The sequence below is a fragment of the Poromitra crassiceps genome (genome assembly GCF_964638095.1).
Source record: "Poromitra crassiceps genome assembly, chromosome: 30".
NCBI lineage: Eukaryota > Metazoa > Chordata > Actinopteri > Beryciformes > Melamphaidae > Poromitra > Poromitra crassiceps.
Genome location: NC_139652.1, coordinates 275,957 through 294,137, shown reverse-complemented (window position 1 = coordinate 294,137; position 18,181 = coordinate 275,957). Strand labels below are relative to the sequence as shown.

The 18,181-nt window shown below is 42.7% G+C and overlaps 1 protein-coding gene across 2 annotated transcripts in view; it reads left to right on the top strand.

Moving 5' to 3' along the window:
• Positions 1 to 18,181, top strand: part of LOC310800349 (kinesin-like protein KIF21A) — a 102,069-nt gene that overhangs the window by 69,890 nt on the left and 13,998 nt on the right. For both annotated transcript variants that reach the window (XM_083662948.1, XM_083662949.1), the window contains 4 exons: positions 8,832 to 8,968; positions 10,323 to 10,497; positions 10,890 to 11,054; positions 16,726 to 16,843. In XM_083662948.1, the coding sequence (XP_083519074.1) occupies positions 8,832 to 8,968; positions 10,323 to 10,497; positions 10,890 to 11,054; positions 16,726 to 16,843 (595 nt within the window). The remainder of the gene's footprint in view (positions 1 to 8,831; positions 8,969 to 10,322; positions 10,498 to 10,889; positions 11,055 to 16,725; positions 16,844 to 18,181) is intronic.

The window sequence follows — 18,181 nt, the reverse complement described above, 5'->3', positions numbered from 1 at the left end:
ACATATGTGCTACTAAAAATAGAACAGTGCAAATTATAAAATGCAATTTGGAGCATGTGTGCGAGTACAGAATTCGACCGTTCAATTGTTTTAATGTTGTGCTTGTTTTAATGTTGTGCTTATTTTAATGCTGTGGACGTTTAAAGGCTGTGGCTGACACACTTGAATGCAGCACTGCGCTGAACCAATGGTGTCTATTGAAAAAAGATAGCGTTAGCTAGCTTGCATGAATCACATCATCACATCGCTAGTTAGCAGCTAATGTTCATGTTAGCAACGCAAGCGTTAGCATGCCACTCGCTAATGTTATCTTCAAAAAGCCATGTTGATGACGTTATGCTGTCTCTTAGATAGACCATCTACAGTATATCAGCTATCTAATAATATTACACAGCTATGGTTTTCAACAGTCATTGCTTCCTTTATCAAACTAATAGCACAACAGCTAACATTAGCTAACGTTACTAGTAACGAGTACTACTAGTAGTAGCCATCCAGTGAAAATCACTGACCAGTCTAGTAATACTAGACCAGTATAGACTGGTCAGTGATTTTCACTGGATGCAGTCTGCATCACGCAGGGAAAAACACACCAACGACCAATGGTATAATAAGGGAAAACAATTTTAAACAAACAGCAAGCATAGAAGAATTATAATAAGCTGTAAATACAAATGGAAAGCCATTTATATATATATATATATTTTTTTTAAGTGCATAGTATGGACTTAGGCAAACATGACTTGAATTAAACGTAATTGTAATGTATCAGAGCTTAATAGAATCATATCGAATACATGCTATATTGTTCTGTATCCATTTTTTAATTGTGCCTCTAAATTGTATGTGCTCCTAACTTTTTCAACTCAGGAGCACATGTGCTCCTACCTTGGGAATATGGTAATCGTCGAGCCTTGTCTCCAACTCAGAGTTGCTGGGTTGCATGTATTTAACATAGCATAATGTTGAAAATGATTGTTCAAACAAATCTATGTTCAATTTATTTATATTGTTTATTCACCACAGATGAACGATTAGTCAACTATGATGCACAGTGTTGACTAGTGGTTTTGATAGTCGACTAGTAACTAGGGATGTCAACGGTTACAACATTTTCTAAACGTGTACACGGGACCTTCTGGCAGCGTGTAACTGGTTAACCGGATGTTGTTGTTTTTTGATCCGATAAAGTTATCATCTGTAGCTTACTTACAGGCAGCAGATTGTTGTATATGCGCCATGTCAGTGGGACTGGCCCTTTAAGAGTGTTACGACAGTGCTGTAAGTGGGGGTGTTAGCCTGAACGTTTGAATGTTGTCATCAGAGTTGAGCCTGATAGAGACGTAGCAGCAGGAGAGTTTAGCCTGTACGACTCACAGCCGTAAACAGCACGTTGTGGTCCGCCAGGTCTTCAGACATAACATTGGCGACGAGGATGATGGGACTGACGTTCTCACCGTCAGCATCGCAGATTGAAAATAACGTTAGCAGCGGTAGCTAGCTTGATAGCTAACAGATAACTAGCCAATCTGCTCCCATAATTGAGCCGTCTCTGTTGTGATAGTTTCTCCATTATTAGTTGCCTGAAACGAGAGCCCGCACCAGTGCCTTTCTGAAGCCACTGCTATGTTTATTTTCAATCTCCTTCCTCGCTTGGATGGGATCACCGCACCCCAGTGTACTGACATGAATACGCTTAGCGGACACATGCACAGTTTATTTTTGATGAGAAATGAATGATTGCGAGTCCAGAACACAGTAAAATCATTGTCAAAACTTTATTTAAAAGGACACACACAAAAATACGTGTAAACGGTTATTGATTTTTCTAAACGGATATGATTTAATATCCGTGTACCCGTACACGACTACACGGGTACACGGTGACATCCCTACTAGTAACTCCCAGAATGCCCTATTGTGGACCAGGGGCGGACTGGGACCATAATTCAGGCCGGGCATTAGATACCATGCAGGCCAGGCCAACATTGGCTGACGTGCGCATGCTGGCGACCAAATTTTTCGAAGAAATGTTTTGGCAGTTTGAAGCAAGATTTAGTGAATATAATGCTAACGTGACGTTAAATGTTACCTATTTGTTCACTAATAGAAACATCAACATTGCCTAGATAACTGCAAGTATAATATGAAGAAGTAAAAACAAAAACATGCCTCTGTGCAAACGCTTCACAGCAAACTTAATTTAAGGAAGAGTGCAGTGTCCTGTCTTGTCTTGTCTGAGGTTAAATGCAAATACAAAAATAATACAATCAAACTGCTTCATCTCCACTTTAAACTGTATTGTGCAGTCCTACTGATAATCTCATTAGGCACATTAATGTGAAAGCAATAAGCATATAGCCTACATGTTTCACTTTATGCTCTGAAATTGTAGCCTACCTGAAGGTTCCTGATTCTGACAAGTTCAACACCACCTCCAGCTCTGCAGGAGGCAGGAGCACCTGCTGTAGTGCTAGTGCTGCTTCTGCCTCCTTCTCCACTTTTGTGAAGAAAACCCCAAAAGCAATCCAACCCATACTTTCAGTTTAGCCACCACTGTTAATACATTTGATCAATGGGATTTTTTTTATATAGCCTAATAAATATAAATAAATAAATACAAATTTGTGTTAATAATTGAATTTCTCTCGAATATTCTAGAGGCAATAGACAATTGTCTACCACTGATATTGGCTGAGTTTCCCAACAAAGAAGCTTCTTAAGAGTTAAGAAGCTTCTTAAGGAGTTAAGAAGGCTCCAAAGAAGTGTTTCCCAAACGCCTTCTTAACAGAAGAGAAGAAGAAGAAAAAAAAAGAAGGCCCTTAAGAAGCATCTTAACTGGAGCTGTCCACCATCTCGATGTGAGAGGTCCTCTGCGGCCCACTAGATGGCACTCTGAGCCCACCAGTGGGCCACGACCCAGTGGTTGAGAAACACTGTTGTAGAATAACCTAATCGTGGTCATGTTAAACAAGAACTTCTTCTATTAAACATTATTTATTTCAGACATGGACTGCAGTTCAAATTGATTTATATACACAGCATACAACAAAATTCCGAGAAACACTACAGAATTTAAGCGACCTTGGGTTCTGTGAAAGGTGCTATATAAATCCACAAGATTCTTATTATAAAAGGAATCCATTCTGATTAGAGGAATATAGCCTACGGTAAAACATTTAAAACACAAGTAACCATACATACAGGGGAGATTTTCAAGTGTTCCCCAATTTTAAACACTAAAGGGTGCATGAAAGAAAGGAAAAAGGGAAAAACACAAGAGGAACAGTGGACACAAGTACAGTATCTCCTTTTGCCTGACGCGGCTGGATCTGCCAGTGTTTTGTCATTAAGAAGGTGTTAAGAATGCCCCAGACCCTTCTTACAAAACCTTCTTAACGAAAGATCATCTTAGCGCTAAGAAGCTTTTGGGAAACGCAGCCTTCTTAACGGAAGATAATTTTAGGCTAAGAAGCAATTGGGAAACGCGTTGGCTTCGTTAGCTTCTTACGGGAGCCTTAAGAAGGGTCAAAGAAGCTTCTTAGCGCTAAGAAGCTTTTGGGAAACGCATGCCTTCGTAACGAAAGATCATCTTAGGCTAAGAAGAAATTGAGAAACGCATTTGCTTCTTAAGGGGGCCTTAAGAAGGGTTAAAGAAGCTTCTTAGCGCTAAGAAGCTTTTGGGAAACCCAGCCATTGTAGTTTAGGCCAAGACACAACATAGGCTCCTCGCTTTCCACCTTTCTGCCCCTCTTTTCTTCTCCATTTTGGCACCATTGAACAGCAAGCCCCGCCCACCCGCGCTGGCGTCTCAGCAGCTTCTGACTGAAAAGTTAACTCATTCCTGCCTGCCTGCAGCCTGCCTGCCTGCTATCTGCACAACTAGAAACACTTATACATACTGGCCTGTCTGGCCTGCTGTTCAGTTAGTGGCCTGGCCAGGCCTGCAAAAAAAAAGAAAAAAAAGAAAGAATCCCTGTATGACTTGAATGCATCATTATGTACCGTATTTCCCTCCTTTTGTACATCAGTTCCTCCCATACTTTACCAGTATTTTGTGTGTAAACAGTTTAACAAACGCTTCCCTGGAAACCAGAAATATTTTTTTTATTATTTAGCATTTTGAGTTAATCACATCACAGGAACCTACATGTTAATAAGCCACCAGCCAAATTTGAACGATGATGAATGTCGCAAAGTATATAAATTTAGGTTTGACAGTCATGACAAAAGTCATGAGAATCAATTAGATTTTAGACTGTCTTTTCTCCCGCTGACTGTGTGGGCGTGTCCTGTGTGTGTGCGTGCAGGACTGCAGGTCTCCTCCAAGAGAGAGAGAGAGAGAGAGAGAGAGAGAGGGAGAGAGAAGGAAAGAGAGATGGAGTGTGTGTGTGTGTGTGTGTGTGTGTGTGTGTGTGCGCGCGCGCGTGCATGCGTGCGTGTGTGCGAGCGTGTGTGCGATTCGATTAAATCTTATGACGTGATAAGATCATTCATTTTAGCACCGCGCGCACCGCTCTCTTCAATGAGGAATTGGAAATCCAGACCTTGTAGAAAAGTGGCGATTTTGGGGGTTTGGGTTCAAAGTAATGTCTCCTACTTTCTGAGGCACACACTTACTCACATAAGACCCTAAATGTAATAGCTAGTTTTTTGTGGATTTTGGTTTCCAGGGACTTTAATTGACTGTCTACCTTTCCAGCCCCCCCCCCCCCCCCCCCCGCTTTTTATGATTATTATTGCTGTAATGTTGTGTTGTGTGATATCATTACCCTATGGATAAACATATTAACTTAAGTGCATAATACTGTATGATATAACGAAAAATGTAGTTTGACTAGAAAAGGGGAAAAATAAGGAAAGATAATTGTTAATATTGACATTTGGCCAGTCAGCTCTGAGTAGAAACCAGATTGCTTCTTCCCCTCCAGGATGGTTGGATGCTTCCACCTTTCAAAATGCCACATCTGCTACTCCGTTTCCCCCTCCCTCCCCCAGCCACATAAGTACTGTATAACTCTGTTGTTGTTGTTTTAAGCACATGGTATAGACTGATTTCACCTCTGGGCTAAAGGGCGAAGGTGAATCTCAAGACAAACTCACATGGTGCAGACCCCAGCTTTCTCATCACAACCTGGAGTGTTACTCAAAACACTTAAGACTTTGAATATTAATGTATTTTGAGTGAGACAGTGGCCTAGCAGTTAGACAGGAGGGTCGCAGGTTCAATCCCCCATCGCTTTTAACTCATTCCCCGCCATTGGCGTCTATAGATGTCAACCCATCTTTTCGCTCTTGGCCACCTTATGAAGTGGTACCATACTCGTGTATTCCTGCGCAAGCCAGAGTTGTTGCCCCACAAAACCAGTGAGCGTTTTCTGCATCGATCTCCCTTCATGGAGGGACTACATAAAACACGTCCAGCCTCCGGGCTCAGCGTGTTGTGACATGGGCTCGTGACAGTCACTCAACGCTGGAGGATTTCTTTCAGTAGAAGCAGGTAAACGCACAGAAATCATTTCTCCTGTCACTTAGATTAGTAATCATCTTTGTGAAACCTCACATAGTGTACATTTCAGCCATCAATTCTGCCCCCAGATGCACGGAGACATGAGAGCGTGACCCGCCCCGTCCGCTCTCCGTGCAGGGTGAATTTCTCACTCGCTTCGCTGCGCAAACAGGCATGAATCTCGGCTTCCTGGTGAGAGACGTTGCTGGCGTTTTTGGTGAAGACAACCTACATTCAAGTGTCGATAACTAAAGAACGAAAGAAGGCAGAAACAAACTCTTTTTTTCCCATGAAAGTAGATGCTTTGTTCTGTCTTTTGGGATATTCGGTGTTTACATCATGGAATTAGAAGAAAATATTCTGTGGGTCCCAGAAAATATTCAGAAACCCTGGCGGGGAATGAGTTAAAATCCCCATGAAATGAGGTCCCCTTACTGTTACTTCCTGGAATGCACGATCTTTCATGATGACATCATGCTGCACCAGAAGGCGTAAATATAAATTTCTAACTAATAAAACATCAGATTTTTTTAACAATAGACCCTTTTCACAGGGGCCATTTTGTGTCGAAAAGGCAGAATAAACACAGGTGCAAGCAAAACACTAATGAGGGTTTCAAAATTCCAATCATGGAAGTCAGACAGCCAGGGTGGGAATTACACAGAGGCCATGGAGGCCAGTTGCCCCTCCCTCTGGCGTGATGCCCTGAGATGTGCCCTGCTACCAGCCTGTTACTGTCAGTTGCTTTAAAAGCATCAGTGCTCTCAGTTTAATGTAGCCTGCCCTATGCAAAGGATGTGTCATTGAATCATTTTAACACACATTTCAGATAAAACACTCTTCATTATGTAGGGCTGGGTTCAAAAAATCGATTCTCAGATTTTTAATCAAGTTCTATTTGAATCCTTCCATATCGATTCATATTTCCAGAGATCGATTTTATTTTATTTGTATTTCCCCCGGTGAACTTTAACCCCGGTAGTCTCGTGTCACAGCCTCTCGTTCTTCACGCATGCGCAAGGTGATCTCTCTCGGTGAAGTCAAACATGCAAAATGGCTGGAACAATTTTGGATTCAAAGACAAAAACGCAAACATGACTGTAGACATAATCCCAAACATGTATAAATCTATGAAACAAAGCATCAAAACGAAACTGCAGTCAGCAGAGAGAGTCGGCGGCATCACCTGTGACACCTGGACATCCATGGCAACGGAATCGTACATGACTGTTACCTCTCACTATATAAACAATGAGTGGAGCCTCATCTCTTATTATGCCTCCGCCGGCGATAGCCAGGCCGGAGGCATTATGGATCCGGGTTGTACGTCCGTACGTCCGTCCGTACGATGTTCGTTAACACGATATCTGAGGAACGCCTTGACGGAATTTCATCAAATTTGCCTCAAACATCGACTTAGACTCAAGGATGATCTGATTAGATTTTGGTGGTCAAAGGTCAAGGTCACTGTGACCTCTCGAATGCCATTTTCCAGCTTGTTAACGTGATATCTCAGGAATGCCTTGACGGAATTTCATCAAATTTGCCTCAAATATCGACTTGGACTGAAGGATGAACTGATTAGATTTTGGTGGTCAAAGGTCAAAGGCCAAGGTCACTGTGACCTCTCGAACGCCATTTTCAAGCTTGTTAACCCAATATCTCAGGAATGTCTTGACAGAGTTTCATCAAATTTGCCTCAAACATCGACTTGGACTCAAGGATGAACTGATTAGATTTTCGTGGTCAAAGGTCAAGGTCACTGTGACCTCACGAATGCCATTCCCAAGTTCGTTAAAGTGATATCTCAAGAATGGCTTGATGCAATTTCCTCCAATTTGCCTCAAACATTAACTTGGCCTCAAGGATGAACTGATTACATTTTGGTGGTCAAAGTTCAAGGTCACTGTGACCTCACGAACGCCATTCCCAAGTTCGTTAACGCGATATCTCAAGAACGGCTTGATATAATTTCTTCTGATTTGGCTCAAACATCGACTTGGACGCAAGGAACTGATTCCATTTTAGTTATCAAAGGTCAATGTCACTGTGACCTTTTGAATGCCATTTTCAAGCTTGTTAACGCGATATCTCAGGAATGTCTTGATGGAATTTCTTCGAATTTGCCTCAAACATCCACTTGGATTCAAGGATGAACTGATTACATTTTGGTGGTCAAAGTTCAAGGTCACTGTGACCTCACACACCCAATTTCCAAGCTCTGTAATGCAACATCTCAGGAGCGCCTTGACGGAATTTCTTCCAATTTGCCTCAAATGGCGATTTTGACTTAAGAATTAACTAATGGCGGAGGCATAAGTCCTTGTTGCGGTCGTTCTAGTTTTTATATTGAGTAGTGACTGACTGCATTACTAAAGAAAGCACTGGTGGTGGTCAGTCACGCTGACTGGAGAGAGTCTGCACAACTTGCAGCACATAGCACAGTATTGTGTTGTTCAGGGCTGTAGTTTGATTGTGGGCCAAATGGTCATGACAAAAATAAAATAAAAAGTACATTTGTATTTTTCTAACTGCTTTGGGGTGAATTCTTAATGTAAAATTTTTGAATGATGCACCAGGTTAGAGTTCCTAGTACAATTTACAGCTTTTGTTCTGAGAATCATTTTCATATCCATGCAAATTTTTTATTTTAACTTAAAGAGTAACTAAACACTCATTTTGAAGCTATTTCTGCACACAGCATATTTTTGAAAGATGCAATACTGTCAACATTCTGAGAGGGGGGTTGGTCCTCCCCATTTTCAGTTTCAGTTTCCCAGTTTCAGCCATTGATTAAGTTCCGATATTTCATATTCATTTGCTGTCAAATGTCAATATTAATACCAGTATTGATGTGTTACAATGTAACACACAAACATGTTTTAGTATCACTAACCCAATCGATATAATTGGATCGAATGGAATGGAATCGATATTGAATCGAATCGATTAATCGATTCGGAACGTTATGAATCGGAATTGAATCGATTCATGAAATTTGAACCGATACCCAGCCCTATCATTGTGTCAATAGCGCAATTGCCTTTTTGCCCTTTTTGTTTTTCTCATCCCTTTCTGTTTTTGATTTGTGACATATTTGCTAACTGGCCGCTTGGGTCGCATGTCGTGTTTTTGCATGACTCTGGCCTGGGTGTGATTTACTGTATTATACTGTATCTACGTTGCTCCAGTCTAGTTTATTAAGGTTGTTAGGAGACAAGGTTGTTGTTTATGCCTATACGGCACCTATTGACTGTGTGTGCGTGTGTGTGTGTGTGTGTGTGTGTGTGTGTGTGTGTGTGTGTGTGTGTGTTACCCACAGGGGCGTCATTAACCCGGTCCCAGCTACTAAGAGCAGTCGCGGGTCGACATTGCAGTGTGTGCATGTGGCAGAGGGACACAGTAAGGCCGTGCTGTGTGTGGACTGCACCGACGACCTGCTCTTCACCGGCTCAAAAGGTGTGTGTGTGTTAGGCGTGCCGCGGTAGTCGGTGTTACCGGTGTTACACGGTGGTGGGGCATACACCAATTACATAACATGCCCAGCGGTAACACCGTTCATTTTTATGGAGGAAGAAATTAAAGAAAAAACTCTCCCGCTCCTTCTGGGCTGCAGTATGGCTGCTGCTGCACTGTTCATCATCTCTGCTTAGACCAGCAAGTAATGTTAGTTATACATGTTATGAGCACAAATGATGTCCCCCTCATACACATGTAGGTAAGACCCTTATACCCCTGCGTGTATATTCTGTTGTCACTGCGGGCCATCTCTGGAAATATGCTTTTTTTTTTACCACAGCTAAAAGTCGATGCTAACTTAGCATCAATGCTAGCGGGAGTCTGCGGGACTTACCCAGCTATCGTCATTACCTGCTTATTGCTGCTTGCTGGTAATGTTAATCCCATGTAAGAAAAAGTCTCCAGATGTGTCGCTAACGTTAGTCTCTTTTGAGAAAGATTGTCTGCAGGGGTGTCTGAAAAGTTGTCTCGAGTCGGATGCACCCATGAGTGCATATTGTGAGGGAGCAAGCTAACGTTACACAGCATCGGGGAGGGGCTGACTGACTGGACCGTGAGGACCGCTGAGGAGCTTTTTTTCTTTTCTTTTTACCTTAATCACCTTATGTTCAGACGCAGGGGTGGGCCAAATTCTTCCGGGTCGTGTTAACACCTCCTAAAACGTCAGAAGAAGACAGTTGTTTTTGTAGAGGACAGTGCAGGGGGTAAAACAAAACACGTAGCCTACTACTTTGAGCTCAGTACACAGCAAGCAAGCGGAGTATCCACTGTTAGCCAGGTCAAATAACGTTATCATCGACAATGACGAGCACTTTCTTGTAAAACATACCTGGACTCCAACAAAGAAAGCTTCAGATAGTTTTCTCTCCTCCGAGCGCTCGAGCCACTTACGTCTATAAGACCCGCACATGTTAACGTAATTCCCTGGAATGCGAGACTTAACGAGCCAGTTACATGGCGTTGCATTCTTAGACATTGCCGTTTGCTTTTATTTGGTATGTTACATACAATTGGCTAAATTCTTAGTTAATTCAGAGTTAGATTATATTGGAGCAGCCAGCCATTTTCTTTTTCTTTCTTTTTTGCCGGAAGTCGTCACACGACCACACAACCGGGTCAAATGGGCGTGGCTACATAAGGTGAATACGGTGTCGTCACATGTTTATTACCCGGTGGGAAAATGTCAACACCGTGGCATCCCTAGTGTGTGGACTGCACCGACGACCTGCTCTTCACTGGCTCAAAAGGTGTGTGTGTGCGTGCGTGTGTGTGTGCGTGTGTGTGTGCGTTGCAGACCGGACCTGTAAGGTGTGGAACCTGGTGACAGGTCAGGAGATCATGTCCCTGTCCGGTCACCCCAACAACGTGGTGTCAGTGCGCTACAGCTCCAGCCTCGTCTTCACCGTCTCCACCTCCTACATGAAGGTCTGGGACATCCGTGACTCGGCCAAGTGCATCCGAACTCTGACGTGAGTGTGTGTGACCGTCATAACAGAATCTAGGCTGCTTTCCTCATTGTTGTCACGGCAAAGCGATACGTTGTTCTGTGTTTTTGTGCATTTTGCTGTTTCACCGTCAATGCTAGTGGTTACATTACATTATGTAATTTAGCAGACGGCAGACGCTTTTATCCAAAGTGACTTACAATAGTACATTTTGTCGACAGTAGTGAAAGGTTACAAATATTTAAACTCATAACAACAGCAGCAATGACCACAGCTACCTCTTACTGTACCTAAAAACATGTACATTTTGAGTTCCACCAATCAAAGACCTTGAAAGTATTGAAAATTACAAAAAATACTCGCTGTTCAATTGAGTGTTGCTTTTTTGCAGATTGACTGACTTCATGTATTTTCAGGTCATCTGGTCAGGTGAATGTGGGAGACACCTGTGCGTCCAACACCAGCCGCACAGTGACCATCCCAGCAGGAGAGAACCAGATCAACCAGATAGCTCTCAACCCCAACGGGACCATCCTGTATGCTGCCGCCGGTAACTCGGTCCGAGTCTGGGACCTCCGAAGGTACGCAGAGGGGCGTCATCCTAATATGAAGAAATAGCCACAAATAATTCAAATAATAATACAGCATAGATTAGAGCACAGATGGTCTTGATTTTTTCGTTGTATGAGGCCAATATATTTAGTAACTAGCATTTCCTAGCATTTTTTATTATATTTTATTTGTATTTATCGTAGGGCCCTCGACACTTTTGACAATTGTCTCTCGACAGAAATAAAACAGTCGCATGGCGTTTTTAATTCATACTTCAGCGACAGGTTTCAGTCATCTCCACGATAACAGGAGCCGGCCCCTCCCCCGTCCCCCCAGCAACAGCGTCTTTCCCCTCTGTTTAACGGCTGTTATATTGTAAAAACACCTTGCCGGTCTCCTAAATGTTAAATATAGCCACGGACCTCTGTACCTCCCCGTATCAGTTTTGACAGAAACGGCTCGCTCCAATTTTCAGAGAATTGCTCCGCTCCTCCAAGCCATCACTTCACCCACACTGACAGGGCCGGACTGGGACCAAAAAGAGGCCCTGGCAGTAGGTCCAGACCAGCCCACCAGGGGCAAACTCTTGGGGGCTTGGAAGCCAGATTTAGAGACAATTTTTTAGAGAAACTTTCATTTTAAATTAGCAGACTGAGCAGGTGTAACCAAGGCTATTTTCCAAACTGCTCAGCCTCCTGGAAAGATCCATAATCACCAGACTAAGTACATTGTCACTGCCCAGGCTCAATGGACTTGACAAAAAAGGGAGACCACACAAATCTTAAAATTAAATCGGCATGCATTACCTTGAAGGAAAAATAGTCTATGACTAAACTTGCCCCTTGCATCAACCTCTATGTCCTCTTCACTAAAGACAGGGCTGGGAGGACTTTATATTCTTTTTTTAAAGAAGGATGATATTTTTCTTTGCATTTTGACCTGGCTGGAGTGGAGAAAAAAACACCAGAGTGACGTTTAATGCAGCAGAGGACAGCATACTACAATCTATTCTCTTGTGTTATAGGCCATATAGCATGAAGGAGCTTTGTTTTCCTGAGACCACGTTAATCAACACAGCTTTCACAGTTCACACCACTGGCCATGGCCCGCTAACAACTGCAGGCATGAGGCACCGCACCATAACAAGGCAGCAATAATAGTCTCTAAGAACACTTCTACACAAACACATTCAATCACTCATAGTACAGCAGCCAAAAACACACATGCAACATTTTTCTGCATTGACTTCAAGACTCTTCAAGTTTTTTGTTTCTTTTCTTTTCCGCGCCACCTTTTGCTTTGTTTACGTTCATGATTTTGTTGAGATATAGTTAGTATTAGGGGTGTCACGGTACATGTATTCGTCCCGTGAGTTTACGGTACGAGCCTCACGGTACGTCACGACGAATACGTCAAATCCAGAAGCACCTAAACGCTGTTTGAACGGCATTGAATTTAATTGAATTAAACGCCACAGAAGAAGACACACCAAAACAACACAAGGGCCATAGAAATCCGCGTTCACAGAATGGGACGTTTTGTGGCGATAAGCTGTTTTGCAAATTCTGTCAACATCAAGCCAACGAGGTAAGCTTGCCAATGTAACGTTACGTAGCCGTGACAAAGTCCTTTATAGTTGCGCGTTGCGGCTAAATGTTACATAACACTGACAAAGCTGTTAACTTGTAAACAAGCAACTTACATCGCGTGGGATGAGTGATGCGGTCAAGCAGACTCAACCAGACATCTGCGGATGCAGACAAGCAAGGAAGAGGGGATGACTCCTTGTCCTGTTCCAATAATCCATTAGATGACCGAACGTAATCATATTATGCTAAACAAAACTCACATCCAATAACGTTAAGGCGCTGACAGGGTTCTTTCCCGTACTTACTGGGAAAGTGAAACCCACCCCGTTGTCTGTCAGACAGTGGGGGTATCTCTTTCAACAGGGTTTAGAAGTGTTTCTTCTTCTGCCGTTCTATTCTTCTTCTACTTAACATGTAGGTATTTTGACGTTGACTAAAGAAATACTGCTGCCTAGTGGCCGCTTTTAGATAGGATTCCAAATTAGTGCTTACATCAAACGCAAATGCTACATAAAACAAATACAACAGGGGGAGGGGTTGGTGGGAGTATTAGGCTATTCCACACATGCGCTCTGTTTACAAACTTGTGTACAATAAAGATTTAAAGTGGGGGGAAATGCCTTTGCCCTGTCAAACAGCTGGAATACAGACATCTGAGAGGGAGGCGCACCCCACACTTTGAAAATCACTGCTCTAGAGTAAAACCTTTTTGTGTGGATTGCCTAGATCTTATTAAATAGTGGACATTTATTCATTCCCACATATTAGACACTATTTCTGATGGTAAAAATAGCGTAAAAAGCAGAATTCAGACATATTCAAAGGGAAAAAAACAGAATTTGGGATTTGTTGCTTTTTTTCCCCGTTTTCGTACCGAACCGTGACCCCAAAACCGAGGTACGTACCGAACCGTGACTTTTGTGTACCGTGACACCCCTAGTTAGTATAGTATCTATTCCCCCGCGGCCGCGTTGAGTGATGTAATTGAATGAATGAATGAATGAATAAAGTTTATTTCGCGCCACATCACAAAAAACAAACAAACATGCGAAACAAAACAAACATACGATGCTGGCCGAAAAGGTTAGGGCTGAAGCTATAAGCTTGTAAATGCCCTAACCCAGTTCATCTTATAAATTACAAACTTTCCATATGGTCTAATTACAAAAAAACAGACGAACAAATTAACAAAAACAGCAAGCAATTTTTTTTTCTTTTTTTTTTTTCTTTTCTTTTTTAAGCATTTGATCTATACGTCATATATACATTTTTAGCATTTGAACTATACATCGTATCATCGAAAGACAGTTAACCATCAGTTCTATATTTCTCCAGTATAAAGTGTTTCAACTTTCTCTTAAAATGAACAATATTTTTACTTTCCTTTAACTCCTCCATTGTCATACATTGACATTTTGACATGGAGGAGCACGCTGCATGGAGCAGCCCAAGTCCACTTTTGGAAAAGGGGGGGTGGGCGGTGTCTCCGCCTCTCAGACCATGCAATATCCATGATGACTACTTGACAGAACTCACCTGTAAAAATGGGCCGGCCCATCTCTCTTCCCACTGTGTTTTGGGCTGACCTGACTCACAGCGTACTTCGGATGCATTGAGGGGATAAATAAACGTGCGGTCAGACCAGCCCAGAGCGGCCGCTTCTGGCATTTGCCAGAATTGCCAGATGGCCAGTCACAGAGCCCTGACTCCGCCCACACTGAGACACACACACACACACACACACACACACACCAGGGGCGTAGGCAGAAATTCAATTATGGGTGGGCCTGGATAAAATTGGGTGGGCCTGGATAAAATTGGTGGGGCAATTGCATGACGAAATTTTGCGCGCAAAGCGCGCAAAATTCCTAGGTGTCATGAAGTTGTCATGCATTAGACTCTGGAGATGATGTGCCCTGCGTTTTTAAGCTACAAAACCATTAGCTAGCAAGGCAGCAGCAAGTTTGCCTCTAGAAAACAACCAATTAAAAAAAAAAAAAAAACCAGGGCAAGAAGTGGGTGGGCCTGTGCCTACCCAGGCCCACCCATATATACGCCCCTGACACACACACACACACACACACACACACACACACACACACACACACACACACACACACACACACACACACACACACACACACACAAGAGACAGACACACACACTGATGACATCAGTGATGTCATCAGTCTGAGGCTCACAAGAGAGAATGAGGAGGCTCACGAGAGAGACTGAGGGAGAGGGAGAGAGACTGAGGGAGAGGAGGAGGGAGAGAGACTGAGGGAGAGGAGGAGAGGGAGAGAGACTAAGGGAGAGGTGGAGAGGGAGAGAGACTGAGGGAGAGGAGGAGAGGGAGAAAGAGAGAGGGAGGGATTGTGCGTGCACCAATAGGGCAGACAAGGCCACACAGCAGCCGAGCTGTGGGCAAGGCTGCGCAGCGGCCGAGCTGCAAATGTGAGCTGCAGGGCAGGCGATCCCTCGTAGCAGGTGAGTCTAGGAATCGAGTGCGCGTAGCACGCGAGATGCCTAGTGACTTATCATTCAAAGCCTAATTTCCATCTGCTTAGGATCCCATCCAAGTTGAAAACCTGGCAGGAGGCAGGTATCTAATCCAAAGCTGTCATCCATCATTGCCAAATAGGCGTATTAGTTTGATAAACTGTATCTTTGTTGTTCTGGAGAAGTAATAGTATGAAGAAGCATTCAAATCACTTGAAATCAACATGCTTGGCAAGAACAATGCCTCACTTGCATTCTGATTGAATGCTTTGTATTCATTTGTCATTCCCTCCATTTTTACCTTAATGTACTTATATGTCTATAGATATCAACATAATTTAGCATATACCATTTGGTGGACACGTTTATCCCAAGTGCCTTACAGTGCAATGAGTTAATTTATTTTTTAGCATACAGTAGATTAGTTTTTAACCCCATAATGAGTTGGTGACATACTCTACTCACTGAGCTTTAAGGGCCACCACTCTATGGGCCCTATCATCGCACAAGCGGTAATTTAGCGTTTGCGCTCATTTAACAGGCATGTGCTTGTGCACCGTGTGCGATTTGCATTAAGAGCGGTGCACAAGCACATGCCTGTTATAATTGTACTGGGCATAGGCGTGCCACATGCCACACACATGCCACATGCCCCTACAGGGCATAGGCGTGCCACATGCCAAACCAGGTGTTTCAGTGCAAAGATGTGGCGATAGATGGCATTATCCTATCGTCAGCAGCGCGCAATTACTTTGCGCTAAGAGCTTTTAAAAGCATGCTCTTACATGCTAAATACCCCGCTGCGCTTGAGGGCACCATAATCTGTGTGCTGCGCAGTGCAGAGTAAAATTCATTTTGGATATGTCATTATGCACAGCCTTGCCACGAGACATCAAATACTGCTGCTAAAATTGGGTATTAGCAGATCATTCAGGCAACTATAACTCACTGAGAAACTTTTATCACATCGCAAAGAGGGAAATTAATTGAGAAAACCTGTTGGACAATGGACATAGGCTATTCACCTTCACCTATTCCATAACCCGGAGGGTCGTTTGTACCACAGACGATCTGTCAATAAGCTCTCTCCATCTCTCTCTGTCCTCGGCATGAGTGAGTCCACTCTATTACGCATGGAGATAATTACAGCATATTGCATGCCTCGTGCAAACAGTGATTGCGAGACGGGAGTCTGATTGGTCTCATTGATGTAACGCATTGCCTGGCCACACCTGTGAATAATTCTGGTATTTAAGACCGCCCAAATCCCATTTGCGCTGGCATTTTGGGGCGGAGATGATTTAGCACAGCTCTAATTGGCGACTGCGGCAGGTGCCATGAACATTTCCGCATCCCCGCCGATAATTGCATCCCCACCATATTTCGGGGCTGTTTTAACTTAGAAAACAGGGAGGTCACGTCTACCCAGACAATCATATCACTTTTACAAACAGGTGCGCAAGCGCAAATAGGGGATATCGCCTGTACCAAGATAGGGTCCAACGTCCTTAGGTTTTGACCTGATTTCTCCTCTGGTTGTAGCAGACCAACTCAGAGACATGGGAGTTGACTTACAGTATTGACTCTTGCTTTACATTTGTCTCCTTGTCAGGTTTGCATCCACAGGGAAACTCACCGGTCACCTTAGCCCAGTCATGTGTCTGACTGTGGACCAGACAGGAAACAATCAAGACCTGGTGATCACCGGGTCCAAGGACCACTACATCAAGGTGCGTGTCCACTGATGAATCTGTTTTCAGGTCACTTGCACTAAGATTGACATATCTTTTTCATGTGTCTGGCTAAGAAGGCAGGCATATAAATATTTTGGTATGACAATATGGTACATGGCTAAAATAAAAGATGAATAAATAAAAGCAATCCATTGAGTACAGTGCAATGACTAGTGAAGTTCCATTATGCATAAATGGAGAGCAGCACACCCTCTGGCAGCCCTATTGCAGGTCCTCAGCTCTTGGGCAACAGTAGTTTTGAAGCTAATCTTAAACCTATGAACAAAATTTCTCAACAAAGGTTTATATTGTCAACATGGTACATTTCTGTGCTGTTTTTGAGTGGGGTTTTTTATTTCGCCGCTGATACAGTACATCTGATTGATTTGGTCAGCTTGTTAGCTAGCTTACCATAGTATTTGGTAGAGCTGTCGTTGAATATTCGGATATTCGTTCATAATGCTAACATTCAAATTAAAGATAAATATTTTTATTTTTATTTTTTGCTAGAATGAACCCTAACCCCAACTAATCACCCCTCATGTCCCACAGGCCGATTCATTCATGGATATGGAATTAATCCATTGAATAATACATAATTGAACAATCCAGTAGGTGGCGGTAATGCAACACTTAAGTCACTGTCTAGTAGTGCAATTAGTAATTAGCCTGAAATTTTTACTGCAATTATATTCATAAAATAAATTATTTAACAAAAATACTCATATGTATTCCGCTGAATCACTTTATTAAATTTTTGGAGGATTATCAAAATAAAAAAATGACATCACAGCAGACATTCGAATATTCGTGGAAAACCTCAATAGAATATTCAAATTTGAAAAAAATTATTCGAGGACAGCCCTAGTATTTGGTCAGCTAATCAACTGTCTTATTAGCACATCTAATTTTCACACTATCTAGTAGAAGCTCACTTTGGTATTGGCTTGTAGTTGCGTGTTCAAATTTACATCAGTTTATTTGCTAAAGTAGTCTGCTGGCTATAGCTAGCTAACAATGACAAACATGGGTTCACAGATGTGACTTTTCAAGCTAGACTAAACTAGGGCTAAAGACAAGCCAGTTTCTTAAATTTGGAAACAAATGTGTACTACCTTATCAGACTATGGTTGTTTACTTTGAACATTACTGAATTGACCTACGCTACACCCACACCAGGACCATTTTGCAATGTCTTTATTTTCTTTCTTTCTTTATTTTCCAGTTGCTAAAGTATTTAGACATTATTTGTGTACAGTAGCTAGTTTTCCTCTGGACCATGATTGCGCCAGCAGCAGTTAGGACATTTTGTGGCAGAACTGAACTACAAAACCT